The sequence below is a fragment of the Podarcis gaigeae genome (genome assembly GCF_964106915.1).
Source record: "Podarcis gaigeae genome assembly, chromosome: 16".
Classification (NCBI taxonomy): domain Eukaryota; kingdom Metazoa; phylum Chordata; class Lepidosauria; order Squamata; family Lacertidae; genus Podarcis; species Podarcis gaigeae.
Genome location: NC_139693.1, coordinates 30485628 through 30512665, shown reverse-complemented (window position 1 = coordinate 30512665; position 27038 = coordinate 30485628). Strand labels below are relative to the sequence as shown.

At 45.1% G+C, this 27038-nt stretch overlaps 1 protein-coding gene across 3 annotated transcripts in view; it reads right to left on the bottom strand.

Moving 5' to 3' along the window:
• COMT (catechol-O-methyltransferase) overlaps positions 1 to 27038 on the bottom strand; it is a 46143-nt gene that overhangs the window by 7583 nt on the left and 11522 nt on the right. For 2 of the 3 annotated variants that reach the window (XM_083717670.1, XM_083717669.1), the window contains exon 2: positions 884 to 1172. In XM_083717670.1, the coding sequence (XP_083573796.1) occupies positions 884 to 1172 (289 nt within the window). Of the gene's footprint in view, positions 1 to 883; positions 1173 to 22816; positions 23062 to 27038 lie in introns of those variants that run through there. The other variant, XM_083717668.1, reaches the window with a different exon arrangement.

Sequence of the window (27038 nt, the reverse complement as noted above, 5' to 3'; positions counted from 1 at the left end):
TAAGACAGAGTTGTTCCACCTGGCCTTTGGCTTAGAATCAGTTTGATTCCCTCCCCCTCTTTCTTTTTCCTTTCTCCTCCTGTGAAGAGGCTGCATCCTAATGTTTTAATACTGTATTTTAATCTTGTTTTTTAAATGGTATTTTAATCAACTTGTTTTTATTATTGGTTGTTAGCTGCCCTGAGCCTGGCCTTGGCTGGGGAGGGCGGGGTATAAATAAAATTTATTATTATTATTAGTGTTATTCTTCTGGCTCCTTCCCGAGAGACTCTGGATGGGTATTGCTGCTGGACCGGACGGGCCCTTGGCCTGATCCAGCAAAGCTTTCTTTATATTCTAAAGAGAAGCCATCTCCACATCTCTTGGTGGCGACCAAAGACCAACTTTAAAGGAGCTCCAGCCCATTGTCAAAGAGCGAACCGACAGCAGATCACACCGCTCAAAGTTGGAGTTGACTCTTTTTAAGCAAAAGCACAATCATCCCTTGGCTGAGTGTCAAGACTAAGGAGCACAGCAGCTGCCAAGACTGAAAGTCTCCATCTCGCCACAGCCCTCCTCCCAAGCAATCAGAGACTGTGTCTGCATGAAGCCAACCCCTCCTCCCCTCTTTTCACACCGCTGGGTGACCAGGGAAAAGGGAGCTTGCACCACAGCAGGAGGGAGAGACACTTGTGACTCTGCACCACAGACTCTGCATCCCTGCTCACTAAGCCCTGTTACCTCTTCATCCTTCGAGACCTCCTCTTCCCAGTCTTCTCCCTTTGACCACTCATTGTCATCCCACCACCACTCCCCGGATTTCGGGCCTTCTTCCTTTGGGAGTTCCCCAGCTGGTTCCTCCCACCCTTCCTCTGCGTCCAACTCGTCCATGACACCCGTTTACCTTTCTCATCGCCCACGTTCATGGCCCACTCTTTCTGGGAGCAGTAGTTGTCGATGCAGTCCAAGACGCTCTCGGGATCCCCTTTGACGGCATTGTAGGACACAGAGTTCAAGATCCGCTGCTCTTTGCTCTGATCCATGACAAAGTTGGTGATTTTCTCTAGCACGATTTCATTCCAGAACATAGTAGCATGGATGTTGTTTCTGAGGAGGATCACCAGCGCCACCATAAACAGGAGGGAGCCGACACCGACAGATACCAGGATGGTCAATATCCAACCTTCCAGCATCTGGAAGACATAGGGAGGCAACCAGTTAGGGATGGGGAAGAAATCCATTTCAGAACACATTGAAAGCTGGATTTATCACCAGAGGCCTGCCTTCTTGGAATAATAGGTTTGGAACTGCCCAAGAAAGATGTTAAATTATTTTTGTATGCCACAACGGCCGCCCGAATATTACTTGCTAAAAATTGGAAAACACAAGAACTACCAACAGTAGAAGATTGGCAGATGATGATGACATTTTGGAGCTAGCTGGCCTGACTGGAAGAATCTGCGACCAGAAAGAAGAGGAGTTTCAAGAGGACTGGAGGAAATTTAAGGACTATTTGAATTAATATTGTAATATAAAAAATTAAAAACTACTTGAAAGTACCAAATAGCCCTAGGATTAGAATAGGATATAAATAAATAAATGGGATTTAGACTATTAAGAAAAGTGAATAAAATGGATTTAATTGGAGTGATTTTTAGTTTAATATTGGAAAGCTGTTACATTCAATTATAAGGAAACTCAAAGGGAGGGACTAGAAGTCAATTAAGAGGTGTAAAAAGGTGGGATTTTCAAAGAATTAAGTTTGTTTATTTGTTTATTTTTTTGTTCCTGTGTGTTATTTTGCTTTGTGGTTTTTGTTACAATTGTGGAAAATCTAATTTTTTTATTTTATTTTTAAGAAAGCTGGATTTATCACATGCTCGCTCTCCGAAACAACACGTGAACCGAAACATTGCATCCTTCAAAATTTGCACTCATCTGAATTTTGCAGTGCTGACTAAACAATGATTGCAAAAGATACATATATTAAGGTATGCGTAAAAATGAGGATATTAGTGAAAACAACGTACAAAAAATGCATATGAGGGAAACTGCATATAAAAAGGTGTCTACTAGGAGAAAGTGCTGATGAATTTTCACGACGTTTGTTTTTTAAAAAACGACAATTGCTGCAAAATGTAGATAACTGAATTTAAGACTGGAGTGAGAAACTGAGCTAATCGGGGCTGACAGTTCCTGCAAACACTTATGATCACCATGTGACTTGCACTGGAAAGATAATCACCCACAATCTACAACCAGGCAATGGTCTGAGGACCTTACTACCCTTGCATTATAAATGTATATTTCATGTGGATATGTCTCAAGCTGGCTGGCATATTTCGGCTTATATGTTTAAGCTGAGACGGGTGTATTGACGGCCCCTGGCCTCGTTAATGTGAGCTGGTGCGCTAAACTTGGTATAAATATTTTTTTTAAGATGGAACATTTATTTTATTGAAAGATTAATACATCAGTCAATGAGCTCTCCAGACAGAGTACATCATAAAACTGCTAATAAAACCACAGCTAAAATCCACAAGATGCATTAAAACCAACTATACAAAAGGTTATCATGAAAACACAGATTAAAAAACACTAAACATTTTTAAAAGGTCTCAGCAAAGCTGCTATGGCAAAGAGGCGCAAACCACCACTTTTGTCCCCACCTAAGTTTATTATTATTGTTGTTGAATTCAAATTCAAATCTTTATTACGGTCATAGACCAGGATAAGTAGGATGGAGTATAATCATTTAAAACATTTTGGAAAGCTAAAAAGTATTGAAACAGAAGGTATATATGAAAGTCTATAAGAATCTAATTAAACGGGTGTGGAAGAGCATAAAGGGTTAGTATATTAAAAACTATGGCTATCAATTTACAGAGCACTCCGATACGAGTTTTCATCCAATCTGGTTTGTGTGGCAAGTCCCCTCCCCCCATGAGAAATGAAGACACTGGACACATTATTTAAGGTTAATGGGCATAAAAAGGCCACAACTTTATTGATTACAGAATTGAAAGGTATTGGCCTTAGGCATTTGCTCCTATCGTCTACCCGGCATGGAGACCGGGAAGGGTTGTCCACAAGCCGTGGGAGTCCTGTTGAAGTACGCCAACTAGGATCCCACGGGTGTCACCGCTCGGGAGTGTGCCGGGGGCCCTTACCTCCCTAGATTTCGGACAAGGCAACGCCCCCCGGAGTCCTCTACCGGACTGCCCTTTCCATTGGGGAAGGTGATGGCGCTTCCTTCCCCCCATTCATTTGCATAACAATTAACCCCTGCCAATGCCTAACCGCCAATACCGTGGAAGTTGTGACGTTTGCTACGAGGTAGGCGAAAAAACCAAAAGGCTTGAAGTGTGCCAACTTGGAAAAATTCCTACCAGGCCCCTTGCGGCAACCAACCGAAGTCCATAGCAAGGTCATAGCTAGCTAATCCTAAAGGGTGGGTGGGATGGGGAAACCGCTCAGCTGGGAAGGGGAAAGAGGGCAGTCCCCGGGTGTGCCTGGCCTTAAATGGGCTAGGCCCCGCCTCCCCGGCCCGCCGATTGGCGGACGGGGTGGAAGGCACGCCCGGGGATTCCCTGTCCACGCGGGGGCAAGATCCCGCCCCCGTGTGTGTGGGTGGAGGGTTTAGCCCGCAACCCCCTCTCCTCCCAGGAGGAAATGGCTTTGTGGCACAGGTGGTTGCTGTTGTTATTTTGCAAGCCCTCCAAAAAAGGATGATTCCCAAACTGCTAGCATTCCCTCACATTTTCTTACTGAAATAAAATTCAGGAGGAGAGCCTCTAGTACAGTCCAGCTATCGAAGACAGAGACAAAGAGAAGGGAACCCAGGCATGAAAGGTCCACTCTGTCATAGGCAAGGTTTTATAACTAGCTAGTCGTCTAAGGAGACTGAGGCTACTGCTTCTATGACAGGCATAGGCAAACTGGGCCCTCCAGCTGTTTTGGGACTACAACTCCCATCATCCCTAGCTAACAGGACCAGTGGTCAGGGATGATGGGAATTGTAGTCCCCAAACAGCTGGAGGGCCCAGTTTGCCTTTGCCTGTTCCATGAAACCAAAGCCAAGATTCTATGCGTGCCGATTTTAGCTATGTTACAGAGCAATCCCACCAGGCATGGTCAAATTTACCACTTTCGGTTTCCCATTCCCATACTCAGAAAAGGGCTTTATGATGATGCTGATGATAATCATCATAATCATCATCTATTCAATTTATATACCACCCTTTATCAAAAGATTCCGGGGTGGAAAAAATTATAATCTATTTAAGAGACCATTGCAAGCAGATGAAAACATTAGCAGGATTTTAATCTCACTTGTAATGTAACAAATACTATGGACAACATGGATTGATATAAAATATAGCACAACATGTAGTTGTGAATGCTGACAATAGGACCCATGAAGGGGGTGGGGAGAAGTCTTGAGATTCAGAGTATTTGGCTTGTTATAATTCTATATTTGTAAAATCAAATAAAAATGATTGCATAAAAACAAAAAAACCCAAAATATCCCAGGGTGGTGTGCAACGTTAGGAGGACATTACAAAACATCAATGTTAAAAATGTAATAGGTAAAGGTAAAGGTACCCCTGCCCGTACGGGCCAGTCTTGACAGACTCTGGGGTTGTGCGCCCATCTCACTCAAGAGGCCAGGGGCCAGCGCTGTCCGGAGACACTTCCGGGTCACGTGGCCAGCGTGACATCGCTGCTCTGGTGAGCCAGAGCCGCACACGGAAACGCCGTTTACCTTCCCGCTGGTAAGCGGTCCCTATTTATCTACTTGCACCCGGAGGTGCTTTCGAACTGCTAGGTTGGCAGGCGCTGGGACCGAGCAGCGGGAGCGCACCCCGCCGCAGGGATTCGAACCGCCGACCTTTCGATCGGCAAGTCCTAGGCGCTGAGGCTTTAACCCACAGCGCCACCTGCGTCCCAAAAATGTAATAAAGACATAGCAAAAAGAATACTGACTGATACCCTAATAGTAAAATAATCATAATAATAAAAGTCCTCCCCCCACACTTTCACAGGCCATAGATTATTTAACAGCCATAAGCCTGGGTAAAGAGGAATGTTTTTTGCATGGTGTCTAAAGACATGTAAGGATGGCACCAAGCAAGTCTCTCCAGGGACAATTTTACATCTACTTAGATGCGACATGATTCGTGGTGCACCAGCGAGGAAGGATCACAATTTCACTACCTAAGCTAACAGGTGAGTCATAATCTCAGGTGAGTGATCGGACACAGGCTGCAAACACGGCGAAAAGGTGTCACCAAATGATGCCACCGTAACGGCAGTAGAAGCGATGGACATGATCTCTGCACAAATTGCTGAACTGCATGCCGACTTGGCAGCAAAGCTGTAAAACTTTGGAGGACGAAAATTGCACCTTTGCTACCTGAGTGTCAGGTTTCAGTGAATCCTATCCCTCCCACAGTGGCAGCCAAGGAGCAGATAAAATAAGAAGAGTTCTTACCGATTATTTATTCAGCATTCACAGAGAGAGACAATCTCCGCTAAATAATGGTGGTGTTCTGAATAAGTCGCATCTACGCCATCTCTCCTAATTCTACGTCATCCCTGCGATGGCTAAACTGAGCTTTCTGAATCTGAGCTTTCTGTTCTACTACTCTCAATGCTCACCTGGTTCTGGGAGAGGGGGGGGGTCAGGAATGCTTTCTAAAGACACTGTCAGCTGTCTCTCCCTTGGTTCTTCTTCCTGCTGCTCTTCTCCCAATATTTCCCAGCTTCTCCCCTCTGCAGCCTCTTACCTATGCCCTTCGGCAAACCACTGTTCTAAATCTATGCTGTCTGTTTCTTCTATGGGAAGTGTAGGAGAAGGGGGGGTCTCCACCATTCCTCCTCAGTCCCCTGACACTGAGTGGTTGATGGCTGAAGACCTAGAGGTAAGTGCCTGACATCCGGACAGGATTCAATGCTCAGTGATGAATCCAAGAGACATACAGTCGTACCTGAAGGAGCATCTCCACCCCCTCATTCTGCTTGGACACTGAGGTCCAGCACCGAGGGCCTTCTGGCGGTTCCCTCACTGTGAGAAGCCAAGTTACAGGGAACCAGGCAGAGGGCCTTTTCGGTAGTGGCGCCCTCCCTGTGGAACGCCCTCCCACCAGATGTCAAAGAGAACAAAAACTACCAGACTTTTAGAAGACATCTGAAGGCAGCCCTGTTTAGGGAAGTTTTTAATGTTTGATGTAGTACAGTATTTTTTTTAAAAAAATTGGAAGCCGCCCAGAGTGGCTGGGGAAGCCCAGCCAGATGGGTGGGGTATAAATAATAAATTATTATTATTATACCTCTACTTACGGATCCCTCTGAATATGGAATCTTCGGGTTATGGCCATGGCAAACCCAGAAGTGTATACTTCCAGGTTTCACCACGCACGCATGTGCAGAGGTGCTCAATCGCGCCGTGTGCATACACAGAAGCATGCCTCTATTTACATAATTTTCAGGGTGCAAATGGACCCCCAGAATGAATAAAGTTCATATCTGGAGGGTCCACTGTACAGGTAAAACCAGAGGACCAGAGAAATTGGGGACACCACCAGCACGTTCAATTTTAAGGCCTGAAGGTGGCCAATGGAGACCTTGTTGGGGTTTTTTACTTAACTGGCAGAGTGAGATTATCCCGGGGGTAGAAATTGCTCGTATAGACCCTGAAACAGTTTCTACCCAAATGCGATTTTGGGTACCCAAACGCAGTGTAGGGAGTCTCTATGGGAGTATATCGTATTTAAAAATGGGGTATCAGAGTTTTTAGGGGGGCAACCAGGTTGGGATAGCTGGGATAGCAGGCTTGTTGTTTTGAATGTTTTATGTAGATTTTGCAATTTGGTCGTTCTGTATGGGACAATGACAATAAAGATTGTCGTATCGTAAAAGAGCTCACAGAAGCCTGGGGGCCTGTTCGTAAGAAAAACTCCCTGCCGCAGGATATTATCATTGGCTTTGCTAGTTTGGAAACAGGGAATGTCTCCTCTACTACGGATATGCTGTATGGCCCTTCCCCCAATGCTGGCACTGCACAGGGCTGGCATCTTGCTTAAACAGGTCTGGCAGCAGCTACACATGCCTTGATAGCTTACTCTCTCCAGTCGGTTTTGCTGGGGAAGCAAGTGGGAGAGATGTCCCTCCTCCTCCCTTTAAACTTCTTATCGTTATGCAGGACGCAGATTGAAGTCAGAAAATAATTACGTTGCCATGGAGACCCCCTCCGCTCACAGTGCAGTTGGTCTTTGTTCACCCATCTACTTATCTCGGCTGCGCGAGGAGCGTTATCCCTTTCAAAGTCTTGCAAACGGCCTCTTTTTCTCCTCCACAAAACTTTGTCATGCATTTTCTTTGCCTTGCAAAGGCTGGAACTTCAAACCACCCTTTTATATTGCTTTGTTTTGCCTTTTGTGCACAGGAGCAATTCGTAGAAAACCGCAACCGTAGCAGAGTGGTAAGCGAAAGCAGGCCAGGCTCAGGTTCAAATTCTGACTGGGGGAAATAGAAGAAATATGAACCTCTAAGTCTAATGCATTTCCAACAGAGTTCTTCCCCAAGGCACAATGTGTATCTGGATCTCTTCACACGGTTGCAAGGTAATTCAGAATTATCTTGAGACAGGGCGAGGAGGCCACAGGTACAGGAGGAAGCTGCCTACACCAAATCAGACCCACTCGGCCATCTAACTCAGTGTTGCCGACACAGACTGGCAACAGCTCGCTCAAGGTTTCAGGCAGAAGCAATTCCAAACCCTACCTGCAGATGCTGTGGACCAGACCTGGGACCTTATTCATGTAAGACAGATGCTCTACCTGAGCACCAACCCTTCCGAGAGGAAAAGGTCAGGACTGAAAAGTGGAAGAACTCCATTTCCACATAGGGAGTTATGGAGTCGGACCATTTGATGCATCTAGCTCACAGCGTTAGAAACTGAGATATGAAACCCAGGAGCTAAATGGCACCTTAAACTTCGGTTATGGGAGCAACAACAGGGTGTCTAGGTGCACTTTTTTATAAGAATACAAAGCTGAAAATGAATGAACTGCAGCTAAAGTACTCTGTTCATTTTTCGCATGGTCTAGTCTTTCCCTTGCCCACCCCCCAATATTCTTAAGAGGGTCTCTTCTCCAGTCTTCAGACTAGTTGGAAGCGGGGAGGCGGCAAAAGGTCTTCTTTTCCTTCCACTCTGCAGTTTTAAGCTGAAATCGTAAGCGCAGTACTGCACCCAGAGCTCAGAAACTGCTCACACTAATGAAATTCCTTGTTGCAAAATGAGCTATAACAATGGGAGTTTCAAACACTGCTAGCTCATTATAGTCTGCTGGAAGCAGTTCTCCAGGGTTTCAGGCAAGGGACTCTCCCAGCCCTACCTGGAGATGATGGGGATTGAACCTTAGACCATCTGCATGCCAAGCAGGTGCCATACCGATGAGCTATGGCCTTTCCCCTTCCTACGCTTTCACCCTGTGATACGTATTTGTTCTTTTTTTCTCCTTGCTTCCTCCCTTGCTTCTTTTCAGTGCCAAAATAGAGAAGATGCCACACTTCCTTCTTTTTCCAGCGTTCGAGTTGTGAGTGCTTGTGTAGTCCAAGCATTGGCACCCACACACAGTGGTACCTCGGGTTAAGTACTTAATTCGTTCCGGAGGTCCGTTCTTAACCTGAAACTGTTCTTAACCTGAAGCACCCCTTTAGCTAATGAGGCCTCCTGCTGCTGCCGCGCCGCCGGAGCACGATTTCTGTTCTCATCCTGAAGCAAAGTTCTTAACCTGAAGCACTATTTGTGGGTTAGCGGAGTCTGTAACCTGAAGCGTATGTAACCTGAAGTGTATGTAACCCGAGGTACCACTGTATAAGAGGGAAACAGTAGCAGGTTTGCATGAACCACAAGGTATGCAGAAGGACACAAACACACACACACAGAGTGAAAGATCCAGTGTGTGTGTGTGTGTGTGTGTGTGTGTGTGTAAGAAGCCCCCAGAATGTTCAATGACGACCGGATCTGTTTTATAGCCACTGTGCACCTTAAGTGCTACCGTGAATATATGCTTTGTCAATAAATAATGAAACTGCCAACCATTTGCCCTCCTTGTGCTCCAGACAGCTGGGTGCATCCCTCATGCACAAATGTGACAATGTCCTGTAGCACCCAGCCTGATGTTTCATATGCACACAGGGGTGTGCCTTACACGAAACCAGACCTTCTCCTCCAACATGCTCTACTGGGATTGCTTCTGATCCCAGTGGGGTTTGCCAGCAATACAGTGCGGCCATCATGAGTTAGCAAGATGGGGTTGTAGCCAACGAAGTTTCACTCCGGCCAGACCCAATTCAATGACCCTACATTAATTTCAGTGGATCTATGCTGAGTACGAGTAGCACTGGATACAGCTCCCGTTCAGCTCGCTTTCTTTCCCCTGTGTACCGTTCTTGCTGTTTTGTGCTGCCAGATTAATCTGTTTGTTGTTGTTTTGGTTGAAGCACTGGCAGCTGGTGCCACGAAAGACAACTAGCCAGCACCCTCCTTCCTTATCCCCAGGGTGCACACAGCAGGGGCAGAGGAAGGACCTTGCTGTTGCAACTGTTGCTCCACAACATGCAGAAAACGAGGGATCATTTTGCTGCCAGCAGGTTTATGCAGGTTGTTGTTGTTGTTGATGATGATGATGATGATGATTAATTAATTTATTTATTTACTTATTCCCTGCCCATCTGGCTGGGTCTCCCCAGCCACTCTGGGTGGCTTCCCCCAGAATATTAAAATACAATGATTCATCAAATATTAAAAGTTTCCCTGATCCATTGCCATTTCCATCACAGACGAGAGGTGATGGCCAAAGCAAGAGGGAGACCAGCAGGGATCTGCAGCTGGTTGTGAACTAAGGCCGAGGAGGTGCTGATGCAAAGTTCATGACATTCAGCACCACGGTTAGCAACCCTGCAGCTGAGCCAAAGATGCAAGTTGTTTCAGCCCCAGCTTGGAACAACTGCCAGAACTTTTTATCTTCTAGACCATACAGTGGCTATGCTCTGCCTCTGCAGTCAGAGGTAGCAATGTTTCTGAGTACTAGTTGCTGGAAAACACAGGTGGGGAGAGTGCTCTTGCGCACAGGCATTTGGGTGGCCACTGTGAGAACAGGATGTAGGTCTAGATGGGCCATTGGCTTGATCCAGCAGGCTCTTCTTACATTCAAAGTCAAGATTAAAAATTCTTCCCCCAAGTGCTACATCTGGCCATGCAAAGGATGAGCATCTTTTAATGCAGTCATTAGCTTCCTCTAGACAGTGGGTTTTCAAGCTGTGGGGGAAGCTGCTCATATCTTTCTTGATCTTCCAAGGTATCTGGCTTATTCACAGGAGTCCTGTGGCAGAGCTACCTCCATGGGGTACGGGGGACAAGGTGACAGTGGCTCCACAGTGGCTCCTAAGGTGTGGAGCCATCTCCTTCCCAGGGCGGAGGTTGTAAGAGGACACCGGAAATGGGTATTCCTATTCTAGAGCCTAGACCATTTGTGCATCTTGCTGATTAATCATTCAGCAAGTTTCACAGCAATTGTAGTTAATGTCAGGAGGGTTAATCATGTGGCTGACACACACCAACAGTGGCTCCTCACACCAACAGAGGAGAATAAGATCTGGGTTGAAGATTAAGCCCAAGTGGATTTGACCCACCAACAATTGGTGATGAATTGGGGAAAGATAATTACTTTCCATCTGCCTGAACTCAAGTCTGAAAATCAAACTCGGCAGCTTCACACTGGAGTTTTCTTTTGAAAAGTTATTGTTGTTGAAAAGTGGCAACTTTCAAGTCAGTTAAAAGAGTGCTCAGGGAGACTAAAATATTCCCCACTGGTTTCTGTGCGTGACAATTTTTTAAATAAAAAATGTCTCTTTTATTCTCTTGCATAGAAACAGTCTCCGTTTAGCCTCTGGGAATGGCAGAGAGCCAACATGGTGAGCAGAGACTAACAATCTTTTTGCTCCTTGTCTCCCGGACAGAAGGGGTATGTGTGCGCGCGCATGGACACATGTGCAATATGTGCACCTCAAAACTCCTGAAGGCGCAGTAAAACTGTTCTACTTTGCCAAAGACTAAATTCATAATGCACAGATAATTTCAGGAGCTCACAGAAAACCTGGCATAATCATGCCATTTCTGGTAATATGTCTCACAACTCCTCAGTTGGGAATTTAAAATTATGTCCTGAATAATGGAATTATGCCCGTGAAGCAGTTGGCTTGGACGAAGAGGGTGTGTTTTGCTCCTTCTTTCTACTTTACTGCTGCCAGTCAGTACAGCAATAGTGAGCTGGAAGCCCCAATGGTCTGACTTGGGGAACAGACACCTCCTTATGTTCCCAATATTGTCTCAGCCATGTGCTGAGGCCATCCGGGGTCTTATACAGGCTGGCCCAGCCTCTTTGAGCAGTTGGCTTGTGTGGTAGGAATTTTGAGGTCTTGATATATGGTAATGTTCATAAGTGTACCAACCAAGCAAGTACATAGATCAGCACAGGAAGACCGACCCGGAACCATTTTGATTCCCAAACTGACCAAATGTTTTCCCTGCAAGGAGGGAGTGGGGGTCAGGGAGCCTTCCCCTTGTCTCAGGAATTGAGTAATCAGCATTTTAATGGGTGACAGACTATCAGGAAAGACAATCAGAAAAGGCAATCAGATAACTTGGCAAACAGGAAAAACAACATTCAAATTTCTGTTTTAGACCGCCTTTTCTGTGATGTAGGTGTGATGTATCTGAGGGGTGGTCTTAGGTTACACCCCTTCTGTGATGTATGTATGATGTTTCTGGGGGTGGTCTTGATCTACAGGGTGGCAATTTCAAAAGTCTTTATAAGGCCTTGCGCACCATTGTTCTGGGTCCCTCCTCTCTCCTGCGGGTGAGGGGAGCACCCTGTTGCAACAGATCAATAAAGATCAAGCTTACTAGCTGCTTTGCTTCTCAATATTCTCTGGTTGGCCTAAAGGGTCCTCCAATTCTGTTGGCACCGACATCCACACTATGGAGTGGATGAGGATCCCACTAGGGGTCCATCCTCAGAGACTGAAGAAGGCAGGAAAACTACGTCCTCAGGTCAGGACGGCCCAGGTATTAAGGGGCAAACAGCAAGAGAGCACTATTGCCAACCAAGTTCCGCTCGCGACATCCTGGAGCCAACTGATCTGCCAGTGGTCAAACAGGATGCTGGACTCAATGGGTCCCCCAATACAGGGCATTTCTCTATTGCACCCACCCCCATTAAAATGGGGCGTTTTCCGACGGGTCTATGGCTTGTGGAAGAGTTGTAGCTTGGTGCACAGACTCACATACAGGTTCGGTCCATGAACCTTCAGCTCGGGCTGGGAAAGGCTTCCATCTGAAACCTCAAAGAGCCGGTATTATAGGCCAAGACATTAATAGACAAGATTATTGTTGTTATTATATGTTATTATATGCAACAACAGCAGCAAGAGTATTGTTAGCCCAGAAATGGAAGCAGAAAGAAGAAAGATGAAAAAAGAATGGCAGACGAAATTAATGGACCATGCAGAATTGGACAAAATGACAGGAAGGATTCGAAACCTGCGGGACCAGAAATTTACAGAAGATTGGAAGAAGTATATGAATTATTTGAAGAGCAACTGTAATCAACAAATTACATTAGTAGGACTACAAGACGTTTTGTAAAAAGGAATATATGAAGTGTTACAAAGTAGAAAAAGATATTGGTTATGAGTTCGAAATGTAATAGGGGAAATAAGAAATGCATACTAAGAGATTAGATTGGAAAATTTTCAGACAGGACTCATGGAAGTAAAAAAAATTGAATAAGATGTAAAAGTATGTTTCATTACTGTTGAAAATGTTAAAAAACTAATAAAAATGTGTGTGTGTGTGTGTGTGTGTGTATATATATATATATATATATATATATTTGCTTTTCGTAGATTTTCACGGGTACAGGAATGCAGGTTTTGGTGTCCTCGGGTGTCTTCCCGTGTAAAAGTTGGGGTGTCTAGGCGACGTTTCGACGAGGTCTCACTCGTCATCTTCAGGCTGGTGCTTTCGGCTTCTTGTTACTGGAACAGAGCGGGATCTCAATGTTTGAGTTCCTATAAATACTGTAGAGGGGGTGTGGTGTCTAGCCTCCAATGTTCTGGGCAGAGAGGAAGTTCCCAGGCTAGTGTGCCTTTTCTTCTTTTGTTCCTTAATTACTTGAGAGATACCTTGAGTGATTTCTTGAGTGATATCCTGAGTATTGCACTTAGTTGTGCTTTGGCTTGGCTTCGTGTATAGGGGCGAGCTGTGGTTTTGTGGCTTGTGTCAGCCAGATCTGTGTAGGGATTGCAGGGGGGTGCAGCATCCGGAGGTGCCACCATGGATTGGCTACTGGATGGTGTCAGTAATTCATCTGTGGAGAGGGTCTGGGTTTGGGTCTGGTGTGGTTGATTGGTGTTGGCGTTCTGTGTGCCTCTGGATCTGGTGTCTACGGCCTCCCCAAGATACACAAAGAAGGAACACCACTCAGACCAATAGTCAGCTCCATAGGCTCACCTCTACAAAATCTCGCTAAATTTCTCGCCAAGCAACTTCAGCCCTATGCAGAATCCATCTCTTCACACGTACCAAACTCCTTCCAGTTCATAGAAACAATAAAGAAGCAAAACCTACATCCTAATGACCTACTTGTGAGCTTCGATGTTGTATCTCTCTTCACACAAGTGCCCATTAATGAAGCCTTGACAGCTATTCAAAACAAATACAATCCCCCCGAATACATCTTGGACCTGACCAACCACTGCCTAACCAACACGTACTTCATCCACAATGGACAAAGATACAAACAGATAGAAGGAGCACCTATGGGATCACCCCTCTCACCGGTCATCGCAAACCTGTACATGGAACACTTTGAAACCAATGCTTTAGACAAGTCAGAACACAAACCCAAACTTTGGCTCAGATATGTTGACGACACCTTTGTAATTTGGCCACACGGGAAGGAAAAACTGGATAGCTTCCTCACACATCTCAACAACTTACACCCCAAAATACAATTCACTATGGAAATAGAAGCCAACAACCAACTTCCCTTCCTTGACGTCCTAATCTACAAAAAACCTGATGGCTCCCTAGGACACACTATCTACCAGAAAAAAACACACACCAACCGCTACTTACATGCACAATCACACCACCACCCTGCACAAATAAACTCCGTAGCCAAGACTCTCATCTCCAGAACCAAACGCCTGGCTGACAAAGACCACTTGACAACTGAGTTACAGAATCTCTCAAATGTGTTAATTGCCAATGGATACCAGCAAAACAGGATTACGAAGCTAATCCAAAAGGAAACACCCCCCAAAAACCAAGACACAGAAGAAAACAATGGCATGGCCCTCCTTCCTTATATCAAGGGCACTACAGATAAAATTAGCAAAATCCTCCATAAACACAATATCAAAACAGCCTTTTGCACCAACCAAAAAATAGCCAATATCCTCAGAAACCCCAAGGATAAAATCCAGTTGGAAAACCAAGGGATCTATGAAATACCCTGCAAAGTCTGCCCAGCCACGTACATTGGACAAACAAACAGACGAATAAATGCACGTATCGCAGAACACAAGAATGCCGTCAAAAAAGAAGAAAAAACTTCCTCTCTTTTCCAACACATGAAAGAAACAGGACACGAAATTAATTTTGCAGATTCCAAATTGCTCTTTAACACGGAACATCACCACAAGAGAATAATCATGGAAGCCATCGAGATAGAGAAACACCCTCACAACATGAACAAGCGTGACGACACATCCCGCTTGCCAGACATCTGGAAATTAGCCCTCCCCACTAAAACTGACACCAGATCCAGAGGCACACAGAACGCCAACACCAATCAACCACACCAGACCCAAACCCAGACCCTCTCCACAGATGAATTACTGACACCATCCAGTAGCCAATCCATGGTGGCACCTCCGGATGCTGCACCCCCCTGCAATCCCTACACAGATCTGGCTGACACAAGCCACAAAACCACAGCTCGCCCCTATACACGAAGCCAAGCCAAAGCACAACTAAGTGCAATACAGCCATTTTCTCAGGAAAACTCTTCTCAAAGTTCAAGAGGTCAAGACACAAAGACTTTAGCAACTAATCCACACCTAATGACCCACCTAAGTGGTACTCAGGATATCACTCAAGAAATCACTCAAGGTATCTCTCAAGTAATTAAGGAACAAAAGAAGAAAAGGCACACTAGCCTGGGAACTTCCTCTCTGCCCAGAACATTGGAGGCTAGACACCACACCCCCTCTACAGTATTTATAGGAACTCAAACATTGAGATCCCGCTCTGTTCCAGTAACAAGAAGCCGAAAGCACCAGCCTGAAGATGACGAGTGAGACCTCGTCGAAACGTCGCCTAGACACCCCAACTTTTACACGGGAAGACACCCGAGGACACCAAAACCTGCATATATATATATATATATATATATATGCTTTCGTAGATTTTCACGGGTACAGGAATGCAGGTTTTGGTGTCCTCGGGTGTCTTCCCGTGTAAAAGTTGGGGTGTCTAGGCGACGTTTCGACGAGGTCTCACTCGTCGAAACGTCGCCTAGACACCCCAACTTTTACACGGGAAGACACCCGAGGACACCAAAACCTGCATTCCTGTACCCGTGAAAATCTACGAAAGCAAATATCTTACCTCTACGGGGAGGAAACCTTCCAGCATGAAGATGACGAGTGAGACCTCGTCGAAACGTCGCCTAGACACCCCAACTTTTACACGGGAAGACACCCGAGGACACCAAAACCTGCATATATATATATATATATACTCTTCAAAGAGCTACTACAAGTTGGCATAGACAAGGGATAGAGAACAAAATGCCCTCCATGTTCCCACCATGTTCCTTCTATGTTGGCTGGAGCTGAGTTCAACATCTGCCCTTCTATAATGTGTTGGGGAGAGGGGTTATTGGGTTTTTCTTGTTTTATTTTTAGTATGTATTTTATGTTTTCATAGTTTGATTTTATCTTGTGAACGGCCCCGAGACCAGTGGGTATAGGGCAGTATACAAATTTTAATCATCATCATCATCACCATAGAATCATAGAATTGTAAAGTTCGAAGGGACCCTGAGGATCATCTAGTCCAAGCCTCCGCAATCCAGGAATATGCAGCTGTCCCATACGGGGATTGAACCTGCAACCTTGGTGTTATCAGCACCATGCTCTAAACAACTGAGCTCTCCAGGGATAATCTGGAAGGCAACATGTCGGCTACCCCAGGCTGTATGTAGTGAGGATGCTCTTGAGATTTTCTGCCTCAGGTGTCAATATAGCTTTGCCCATTTCTGTGGAGCGGGTGGCGCTGTGGTCGAAACCACTTGCCGATCGGAAGGTCAGCAGTTCGAATCCGTGTGGCGGTGGTGAGCTCCCGTTTCTCTGTCCCAGTTCCTGCCAACCTAGCAGTTCAAAAGCACACCAGTGCAAGTAGATAAATAGGTACCGCTCTGGCGGGAAGGTAAACGGTGTTTCCGTGTCCCGTTGTGCCAGAAGCGGTTTAGTCCTGCTGGCCACGTGGCCCAGAAAGCTGTCTGTGAACAAACGCCGGCTCCCTCGGCCTGAAAGCAAGATGAGTGCCGCACTCCACTGTCGCCTTTGACTGGATTTAACTGTCCAGGGGTCTTTTACCTGTTGCCTGTCCCTGTATTTTTCAAGCCACTGATCATTTATCTCTAGGACCGAACGGTAACAATACAGTACTACATCCAGTTGCAGCATTAGTTTTCAAATTCCTTCCAGGGGCATGATTAGCTTCTCAAGGTTTATTACAGGGTTTTGAGGTTTGTGCGGCGGAATTCAGACACACAAGAGTTTACAATCTAATCTAGATGTTATTAGCTCACTCTGGCCGATGGAGTGCTTAGGAAATCCAGTCCACTTTTCCACAAAAATGAGCTCTCCATCAGCCTGGTGGTGCTGATGGTAGCCGACGCAAACTTTAATGGCACAGTGCCTGGGGGAGAGCAGTCCTGATCTCATTGCAGAGGTGTTACCTCTAATAACCAGAGTCCTCCCCAGCAAGAGTGTAATGATACTTTGCAATTACACAGTGGGTTTATTTTCCAAAATGGCAAAGCAAAATTAATTAGCTCTTTCAGCAAGTTGCTATAGCCAAAGGCCATTGTAAAACCGACATGTACAAATTAAAACTCTCTCAAAAGATGTTGAGAAGTAAATTTTCCATGCATTTTTTGTTTGTTTGTTTGTTTGGTGGCCAGCAAATGTTATGGCACAAAAATAAGGGATGAAATAGATTTGATGTGGGAGATAAAGGACCGGGGTGAAGGGGTGGGGAGAGGATGAAACAGAGGGAAAGTTTGTTGATGGAAAGGCAAAAAAAGGGGGCAGAGATGGTCCTATTACAGATCTTCTGCATCACATCTACAGTGGTGTCTCGCAAGATGAAAAGAATCCGTTCCGCGAGTCTCTTCGTCTAGCGGTTTTTTCGTCTTGCGAAGCAACCCTATTAGCAGATTAGCACTATTAGCGGCTTAGCGGCTATTAGCGGCTTAGAAAAAGGGGGGAGCGAAAAAAAATCGCAAGACGTTTTCATCTTGCGAAGCAAGCCCATAGGAAAATTCGTCTTGCGAAGCGCCTCGAAAACGGAAAACCCTTTTGTCTAGCGGGTTTTTCGTCTTGCGAGGCATTCGTCTTGCGGGGCACCACTGTACCTTCTCCTTCCATTAGTCACAAGAAGCTGCCTTAGTCAGATCTTTGTGTCACCCAGCACAGTACTGTTCACACCGACAATCAGACTGAAGTTTCTCCCAGACTTTCCTGTGAGCCTGAACTATGTGGCTGTTCCCTGAATAATGCTATAGACACCCCTTGCCTGAGAGTCTGCACAAGCCACTTGTCACAGATTAACTCATAGCATTTATTGTTATTTATTTACACCCTGCCCATCCGACTGGGTTCTCCAGTCACTCTGTGTGGCTTCCTAAAAACTATAAAACCACAGTAAAACATCAAACAATAAAAAATTTCCCAATACAGGACTGCCTTCCGATGTCTTCTAAAAGTCAGATAGTTGTTTATTTCCTTGACATCTGAAGGGAGGGCATTCCACAGGGCGGGTGCCACCACCGAGAAGGCCCTCTGCCTGGTTCCCTGTAACCTCACTTCTCACAGCAAGGGAACCGCCAGAAGGCCCTTGGAGCTGGACCTCAGTTTCTGGGCTGAACGATGGGGACACAGATGCTCTTTCAGGTATATAGAGCCAAAGCCGTTTAGGGCTTTGAAGGTCAGCACCAATAATGTGAAGCATGCTCTATAATGTATAATGCTGTATATTTCAATTTTAGAAGTGGATCAAGGCCGAGTGATACTGATTAGCCCAGATTGAACCAAAGGCTTCACGGGCTGGTTCAGACTAGTTCTCCCAAGTCCGACACTCTTAACAACAACAGCCCTCATGCTTTTGTGGATGGCGAAACTGATTTTTCAGAAGATATGGTCACCAGACATATATTCATAGAAAAGCTGTGGATGAGAGGGTGGTTCTCAGGTATGCGTAAAATCCCTTACACTTGGTAAGCTCTCATTTTCCTGGCTAAAGAATCTGAAGCAGCTAGAGTTCTGTTTGTTTCCTCTTCCTTTTAAAAAAAGATATCCCTAGCAATGTGCCCCAGTGGATATTTTAATTCTACCTACAACATGTGCCCAGCATGTGTCACACAAGCAATTCCACTGTTAAGATTATGTTGCTGTGGCAATTACAATTAAAACAGGAGACGGGTTGTTAGGGAATGCTAAGGAATATTCTTACCTTCAAAAAAGGGTTTATTTGGTCATGAAACAATTTTTTTTTTCCTGCTGACTAAGAAGACCGACTTTGCTCCAAATTTCAGCAACTATGAGGAATAAGTTTTCTCTTCAATATCCTGGATTTTAAATACCAATTTTTCCCCATATGGAGAACTTCAGCATAGTCAATGTGAAAGCAGCAGTGCAACCATTCATGTCAACTCAGAAGTTCATTAGACCGTTACAAATTATTAAAAAAAAAAGAAGTTCATTAGACCATTTCCCAGGTACACATGGGAATAGGATAGCAGCCTAAATTGTTTTCTTTGCCCATTTACCAAATTTTATAATTTAAAACTACATTACAATGAAAACAGAAATGAGTACATTAAAAAAGCAAAAACCTAGTGTTTCAATTTCATTTTTGATTTTTAAAAATCCCACTTATGTAGAAGCTGCAGGAATTGTTTTTTTGTTTTTTTAAGGAGGTCAATATTCCCTTCTCAGAAGGTGTCTAAAATTGGCCACACAGCGTGTTTCAGAAAGTGAAGACCACATCTCACAAAGAAAGATTGAATGTGTTGAGATTGTTTCGTTGGGAGGCCATGTGACAGCTATCTTCAAAAACCTAAAAAGCTGTGAGTCACAAAGATGATGGAGCAAATGTGTTTTTTTGTTCCAGAAGATAAGCCCTGAATAAATGGGCTCAAATGACAAAATTTTGAATAAATATTAGGGAAAAGTTCCTGGTGGTGTAACAGCAGAACAAGACTGCTTTGGGAGGTCACAAGCTCTTCCTCACGAGAGGTTTCTAAGGATTTGTTTATTTAACAAAGTTTATATACCGCTTGGTTGTCATAAAACCTCTGTGTGGTACGCAAGAAATATTAAAGTCATAAATAAAAACATTTAAAGATAATTAAAATTAACAATAAAAAACAACATATGTAAACATGGATAGGCTTGCCCAAACCAAAAGGTTTTCAGCAGGTGCTGAAAACAGTATAACAAAATGTCAACAGGCAGGGAGTTTCAAAGCATACTAAAAGATTGATTTCTTGCAAGTACGGCATGAGAAGGTAACAGTGCCCAGAGTGAAGTGGTTGAGTGAGAACATATGGGGCGAGGTGATCCTGCAAGCAAACCGCTCTCAGGCTGTTGAGGGCCTTATGCACCAGTAGCTAGCACCTTGACCTTTGGGCTGGCAACAAGGCTGTTTACAAGGCTGACAACCGCCCTGTGGTCCTTGGTTGAAGGGCGGTATATAAATTTAATAAGTAAGTAAGTAAGTAAGTAAGTAAGTAAGTAAGTTAGCAATCTCTGAGCTGAGCTGTTGAATGATGACAGGGTCTCACTCCTGCATGGGTAGATAGCCGTCACTGACCAGAAGGTGCAGGCCAGAAGCCCACCCTACGTACCAAGGTTGCCGTAGAGTAGGTCTCCTGCATTAGGGTTTATAGGAATATCCTAGATCTGGGGTAGGCAACCTAAGACCAGGGGGCCGGATACAGCCCAATCGCCTTCTCAATCCGGCCTGCGGACGGTCCGGGAATCAGCGTCTTTTAACATAAGTAGAAGGTGTGCTTTTATTTAAAATGCATCTCTGGGTTATTTGTGGGGCATAAGAATTTGTTCATATTTTTTTCCAAAATATAGTCCGGCCCCCCACACGGTCTGAGGGATGGTGGACTGGCCCACAGCTGAAAAAGGTTGCTGCCCCCTGGTTTAGTCAATGCAAATGTATTCACAGGGCCTTGCTAACACAAGAACAGACCTTCTTGGTGGTAGCTCCCCATTTGCAGAATGCTCTCTCCTATGAGGCATGCCTAGTACCATCACTATCTGTTTTTAGACACCATAATTTCCTGCTTTTTTAAATAGTGGATCGGCTTTTTGGTACATATTAGCATGTTAGGCTTTTAAAAACTCTCTTGCTTTTACTCACTTTTAATGCTGCTTTGAGTTCATCTTGCAAAAAAAAAAAAAGGAACTCCTAAATATTAAATATTAATAATAATTATGAATAATATATTTAAGCTAAAGCAAATGACCCGAAACATGACAAATGCATTTCAAGGGCCGAGAACAAATGCAATGTTGGGGGCTGAGTATGGGGATTCAAGTAACCTGAGTGCTCAAAGCACCCTGTCTCTTCATAATCGAATCCCTTTCGCTAGGCACCGACGTACCAAAGAAGTTCAAAATGAAACAGTCGTGAAAGAGACAGCCAGAGGGTTGGATCCAGACCATCAGCACAATCTTAGGCGCGTTGACTTAAAAATTCCACTAAGGGGTGTCTGCCAAGGGAACCAGGAGATTATCATATCCTGAGCTGCTTGCACTTAGCTCCCATTGAAATCAATGGGGCTTAAAGGCCCACCTGACTTATCCCCTAGTCTTCAATGAGATTCAACTGCCGCTCAGCCTGGATCTCAGAACCAGATATGCAAATTACCGTATAAACACCACTTCATTTGCAAACTCCCTTTCAATTTTTTAGCTTCTTCAGAATCAGAGGGTGGGAGTGGGGATTCGCTTCGGAATTCTAGGCAAATTAGCGTTATCTCTAGCTAAGTGCCACTCAAGAGTAGATCCGCTGAAATTAGTGGACCTAAGTTAGTCATGTATATTGATTTCGATGGGTTTGCGCCAAGTAGAGTTTAGTTGGCTACAGCGCCCCCCGTTTTTTAACTTATTGATAAATTAAATGTGCTCAAAAAGCAATGTCTTTAGAAATGGTTTCCGAAACAGCAGAACCCCGCAATCTTACAATTCCATGTATGGACAGGAGTCAGCACGGTGGTGCTAAGCAACCGCTCAAAATCTGTCGCTGCATAAGAAATACGGCTTGCTGCCCTGAATTTTACAGACATTTGATGTGTTGCTTTTTTGCAGTGGCAGGGGGGGAGGTATAAAGGTAAATATTTTCTTGCTGCTCTTGTTTAACAGCTCGGCTCCCAGCAGAAGGTTGTCTGAGGCCAGACGGCAGCTGGACCGACAAAAATCTTACAGGCCCCAGAGACGCCAGCGGTGTTCTGGCATTCAGGCAACGGAGTGGTATAACGGACAGCATCAACTGCTTGTGTCAGACTAGCATTTAGAAACTTGCAAAAGGAACACCCGATAAGACGGCAATAAAATAAAACACACTGGACAAAAGCAGCACTTTTGCACCTCAGCGATTCAACACCAACACTAAGCGGGTCTGGAAGGTTTACAGCGCAAATCAAGCCATCTGTTTTCCAAAAACAAACCAATAGCATTTGGGCAGGCAAATGAATTTTGATAGTATATTTTCCCAGTAAGCAAGCACAGAGGCAGACAGGAGCATGGAAATGAAGAAATCAGCTTTTAAAAATGGGTTCAGGGGTTGGGGTTGGGGATAGAAAAGTTGTTCTCACAAGCAAGGAAACAAACAACCACTTTCTTCAAAATCAGGTTCTCCTGTTGGGCATACAAGTGGCAACAAGAATTGATTGCCTGCTTTTCCATTTCAGAGAAAGGGAGAGGGAGAAAGATTATAACAGAAGCTCTTTAAGGTGAAACACAATCCAGGAGTTAACATAACTTGGCAGCCGACTCTATTTAAAGTATCAGCCAACCCTCACTTCTGTTCTGTCATTTCTTGAACAAAATCCTTTCTGTAAACATACTATAGGTTCCACTGCAGGTAGTTATCCAGCCGTTACGCTTTCAGTTTAAACAACAACATCAACACAAAGCTATCTTGTTTCACCCCTTTGTAGTGCCACTGTTCCACACTGGATGCATTAAAAATAAAACGTTCTTTTCCCCGCACAGATTAGCTTCACGAAAGCTTGTGCAAGCGAGAAGCAAAGTGGAATTGAGAGAGACCAGGAAGGCTCCCCCCCCCCCCCCCGTCCCTCAAATTTCTCCTCCTGACCTGGCTCCTTAAATCATGGCATTAAAACGCAACAAAGATAGAGGTCTGCAGAAAAACTGGAAAAATATAAACGGGTACCTTTCCGACAAGGATGGGAGCAGTTTTGCAGTGATCTTTCTCTGTGTTGGAGGGATGTGGATCTTACAGAGATCTTGGAGGCTGCAGTATTCTCTTTGGTCACAATTGATCACATTACGACAAAGAGCTTAGGGATTCCGAGAGTGAGAGCTTCTTCTAAAAGGGGCAGCGTCCTTCCTTCTCGTCCTCTGCTCCCTGCTACTCCCAAACCACACTCAGCTTGCAGGAACTGTTTCTTAAAGCTGACCTCAGAACGCACCTCGGGATGCGCGCATTTTCTTGTGACACGCCCCCTGTTACTTGGTTACTGACACATAGATCAGTGTTTCCCAACCTTGTGCCTCCAGATGTTTTTGGCCTACAACTCCCATCATCCCTAGCTAGCAAGACCAGTGGTCAGGGATGATGGGAGTTGTAGGCCAAAAACATCTGGAGGCACAAGGTTGGGAAACACTGACATAGATGACACAGCCAAGAGCCCAGGTAAGGAGCCAATTCACCCCTGAGCTGAACTCCTTTGAAAGAAAGTGCTCTTGCCCAGGGAATACCATCTGGCTTGCAGGTTGGAGAGATTTGCAGGCAAGTGCTTTGCAGATAAAAAGTCCCACTAAAGGAGCTGGAAGCTGGAGAAAGCCTTTGCCTGAAACCTTGGCAACTTGGCACCCATTCACACTTTTGGGCATGTGCTTCGTTTTCTCAGCATTGCTGTGTTTTTATTTTCCACATATGTGTTTCGTTCTGCCAGCAACAGGAAAAGATGCTTTGAAAGGGGGAAGAGGGGCTGATGTGTGACTGAGGTCACAAAAGAATTCGGTGCAAGGAGGACATAAAGGCACACGCTTGATCCTTTGCTACATTAAGCCTGTAGATTTCACCCGTTTACTTTCACATCTTTTCTTTCCCTGCACTTTGGCTAAAACCATCCCCATTCTGCATCGATTCTTAAAGTCAAATTCTGCACTAAGAACAGCTTGATTCTGCAACTTGATTACCTCTCTCGCCCTGACCTGGCCACTGTGATCCACGCGACGGTCACCTCCAGACTGGATTATTGTAACTCGCTCTACGTGGGGCTGCCCTTGAGACTGACCCAGAAACTCCAGCAGGTGCAGAATGCTGCAGCGAGACTCCTTACGGGGTCTTCGCTGCGAGATCACATTCACCCGGTGCTATACCAGCTGCACTGGCTCCCGGTGGAGTACAGGATCAGGTTTAAGGTGCTGGTTTTAACCTTTAAAGCCCTATATGGCCTAGGACCCTCGTACCTACGGGACCGCCTCTCCTGGTATGCCCCACAGAGAAATTTACGGTCTTCAAATAAAAACATCTTGAAGGTCCCAGGCCACAGAGAAGTTAGGCTGGCCTCAACGAGAGCCAGGGCTTTTTCGGCTGTGGCTCTGATCTGGTGGAACACTCTGTTACAAGAGACCAGGGCCCTGCGGGACTTGACATCTTTCCGCAGGGCCTGCAAGACAGAGCTGTTCAACCAGGCCTTTGGCAAGGGCACAGCCTGACTCCCTCCCTCGGCAATCTTCGCGGAGCTCTGGCCCAATGGCTGCCAGTGGCTTGAATTAATTAATTTTATAATGAATGATTTTAGAGTGTTGTTTATGCTGTACTTTTGTACTGTTTTATTGTTGTTAGCCGCCCTGAGCCCGGCTAAGGCTGGGGAGGGCGGGATATAAATAAAATTTATTATTATTTATTATTATGCAAGCAAAACCCATTTATACAATTTCTTCTGCATGGCATGGGGCCATGCTGTTTTTACTGTAATTATCGGTATGGTTTTAATAGATTTTTTAGAAGTACGGTATATAGTTTTAATCTTATCCAGGTTTAACTGTTTTTAGTGACTGTTTTAGGGGTTCTTATTTTTGTCTGTAATCTGCCTAGAGTCCCATGGGGGGACGGGACAGGGTATAAATAAATATATTATAATAATAATTAATGCAGACCGGCATTTCCCAACCTGGTACCCTCCTGATCTTTTGGACTACAACTCCCACCAGCCCTTCAGAGGCTTAACAAACTGAAGGACATCGTCCTCTTTCTATGCTCCTCCAGATGGAAACATGCAGATGGGGACAGATATGCCCCTGCTTGAAGTCATTTACATACTGTCTTCTCTTGTATATTATTTACAGTGGTACCTCGGGTTAAGAACTTAATTCGTTCTGGAGGTTTGTTCTTAACCTGAAACTGTTCTTAACCTGAAGCACCACTTTAGCTAATGGGGCCTCCCGTTGCTGCAGCGCCGCCGGAGCCCGAATTCTGTTCTTATCCTAAAGCAAAGTTCTTAACCCGAGGTAATATTTCTGGGTTAGCGGAGTCTGTAACCTGAAACGTATGTAACCTGGAGTGTATGTAACCCAAGGTACCACTGTACTACAAAGTTTGATGTCTAAGCTCTTTAGTAACAAAACGTCTGATTACCGGAACGACGTCCAAACACTGAACCACTGGTATATCAAAAAAGGACTCTTTATTACTGCGTTTGCAACTGTTCAAGATAAAATCTATTCTGGAAAGAGAAGAAATGAGCACTGAACCACTGATATATTACAAGTGAACTATTTATTTACTGTGTTTGCAATTGTTTAAGATAAAAAAACTATTTGGGAAAGAAACTACTTTTGCCATACTTAATGGACATTTATTGTTTGTTTACAAATAGTTGTATTGATGATATTATCTTGCGTCGATTGCAGTAGTTATATACAGTGGAACCTCGGTTTTCGAATGTAATCCGTTCTGGAAGACCGTTTGACATTCGAAAACCGAGGAGCAATGGGCAGTCGGCAAAAAAGAAAAAAGAAAAACATGCAGCGGAGGCTGTTCGGCTTCCGAGATGCTCGAAAACCGAGGTTCCACTGTACCACCACCCTGTTCATTGTTTTATTGTCAGAGCATCACAGAGCATCACATTCAAAGAAAGATGTGCTCTTCCAAGCCCATTTTCCCAGCATGTTTGCACTCCTGTCCCAGCAACGACTACCCTGGCTTTGTTACAGACGCAAAATGGCAGGATCCCCAAGGACAGGGAACTGGCTTCAGGCACCAGGCCCACTGGCAGACCAACTCTGTGTTACAAAAATGCCTGCGAATATGATGATGATAATAATAATAATAATAATAATAATAATAATAATAATAATTTTATTTATATCCCGCCCTCCCCAGCCGAAGCCAGGCTCAGAGCGGCTAACAAAAGTAAAAATAACACAGTTTACATAAAATCACAATCAATTAATTGAAATACATTCTAAAATCAATTCATTCTAAAATCAATTCAGAGTCAAATTAATGGCAACCATTGGGCTAGAGTTCTATGAGGATTACAGAAGGAGGGGGTCAGGCTGTGCCTTGGCCAAAGGCCTGGTGGAACAGCTCTGTCTTGCAGGCCCTGCGGAAAAATGTCAAATCCCGCAGGGCCCTAGTCTCTTGTGACAGAGCGTTCCACCAGATCGGAGCCACAGCCAAAAAAGCCCTGGCTCTGGTTGAGGCCAGCCTAACCTCCCTGTGGCCTGGGATCTCAAAGATGTTTTTATTTGAAGACTGTAAGGTCCTCCGTGGGACATACCAGGAGAGGCGGTCCTGTAGGTACAAAGGTCTTCGGCCGTATAGGGCTTTATAGGTTAAAACCAGCACCTTAAACCTGATCCTAAAGTCCACCGGGAGCCAGTGCAGCTGGTATAGCACCGGGTGAATGTGATCCCGTGGCGAGGACCCAGTAAGGAGTCTCGCTGCGGCATTCTGCACCCGCTGGAGTTTCTGGGTCAGTCTCAAGGGCAGCCCCACGTAGAGCGAGTTACAATAATCCAGTCTGGAGGTGACCGTCGTGTGGATCACAGTGGCTAGGTCAGGGCGAGAGAGGTAAGGAGCCAACTGCTTAGCTTGGCGGAGATGGAAAAATGCTGCCTTTGTTATAGCTGCAATCTGCGCCTCCATGGAAAGGGAGGTGTCGAAGATTATACCCAAACTCTTAACGGACGGTGCTGGCACGAATTGCGCCCCCAAATCCCATATTGTCCTGACCCAGCCAAAGGACCTCTGTCTTCGAATATGACATGGAGGCTGACAATGTCAACCCTGCTGTAAGGGAATCCCTTGTGGATGAAAGCAGTGGCTGGAGACAGAAAGTCAAGTCGTGTTTCCTCAGCAATGACCAGAGGAGGAATGACTGCTCGGAGGAGCGCAGAGAGGAGAAATGCCATGGTGC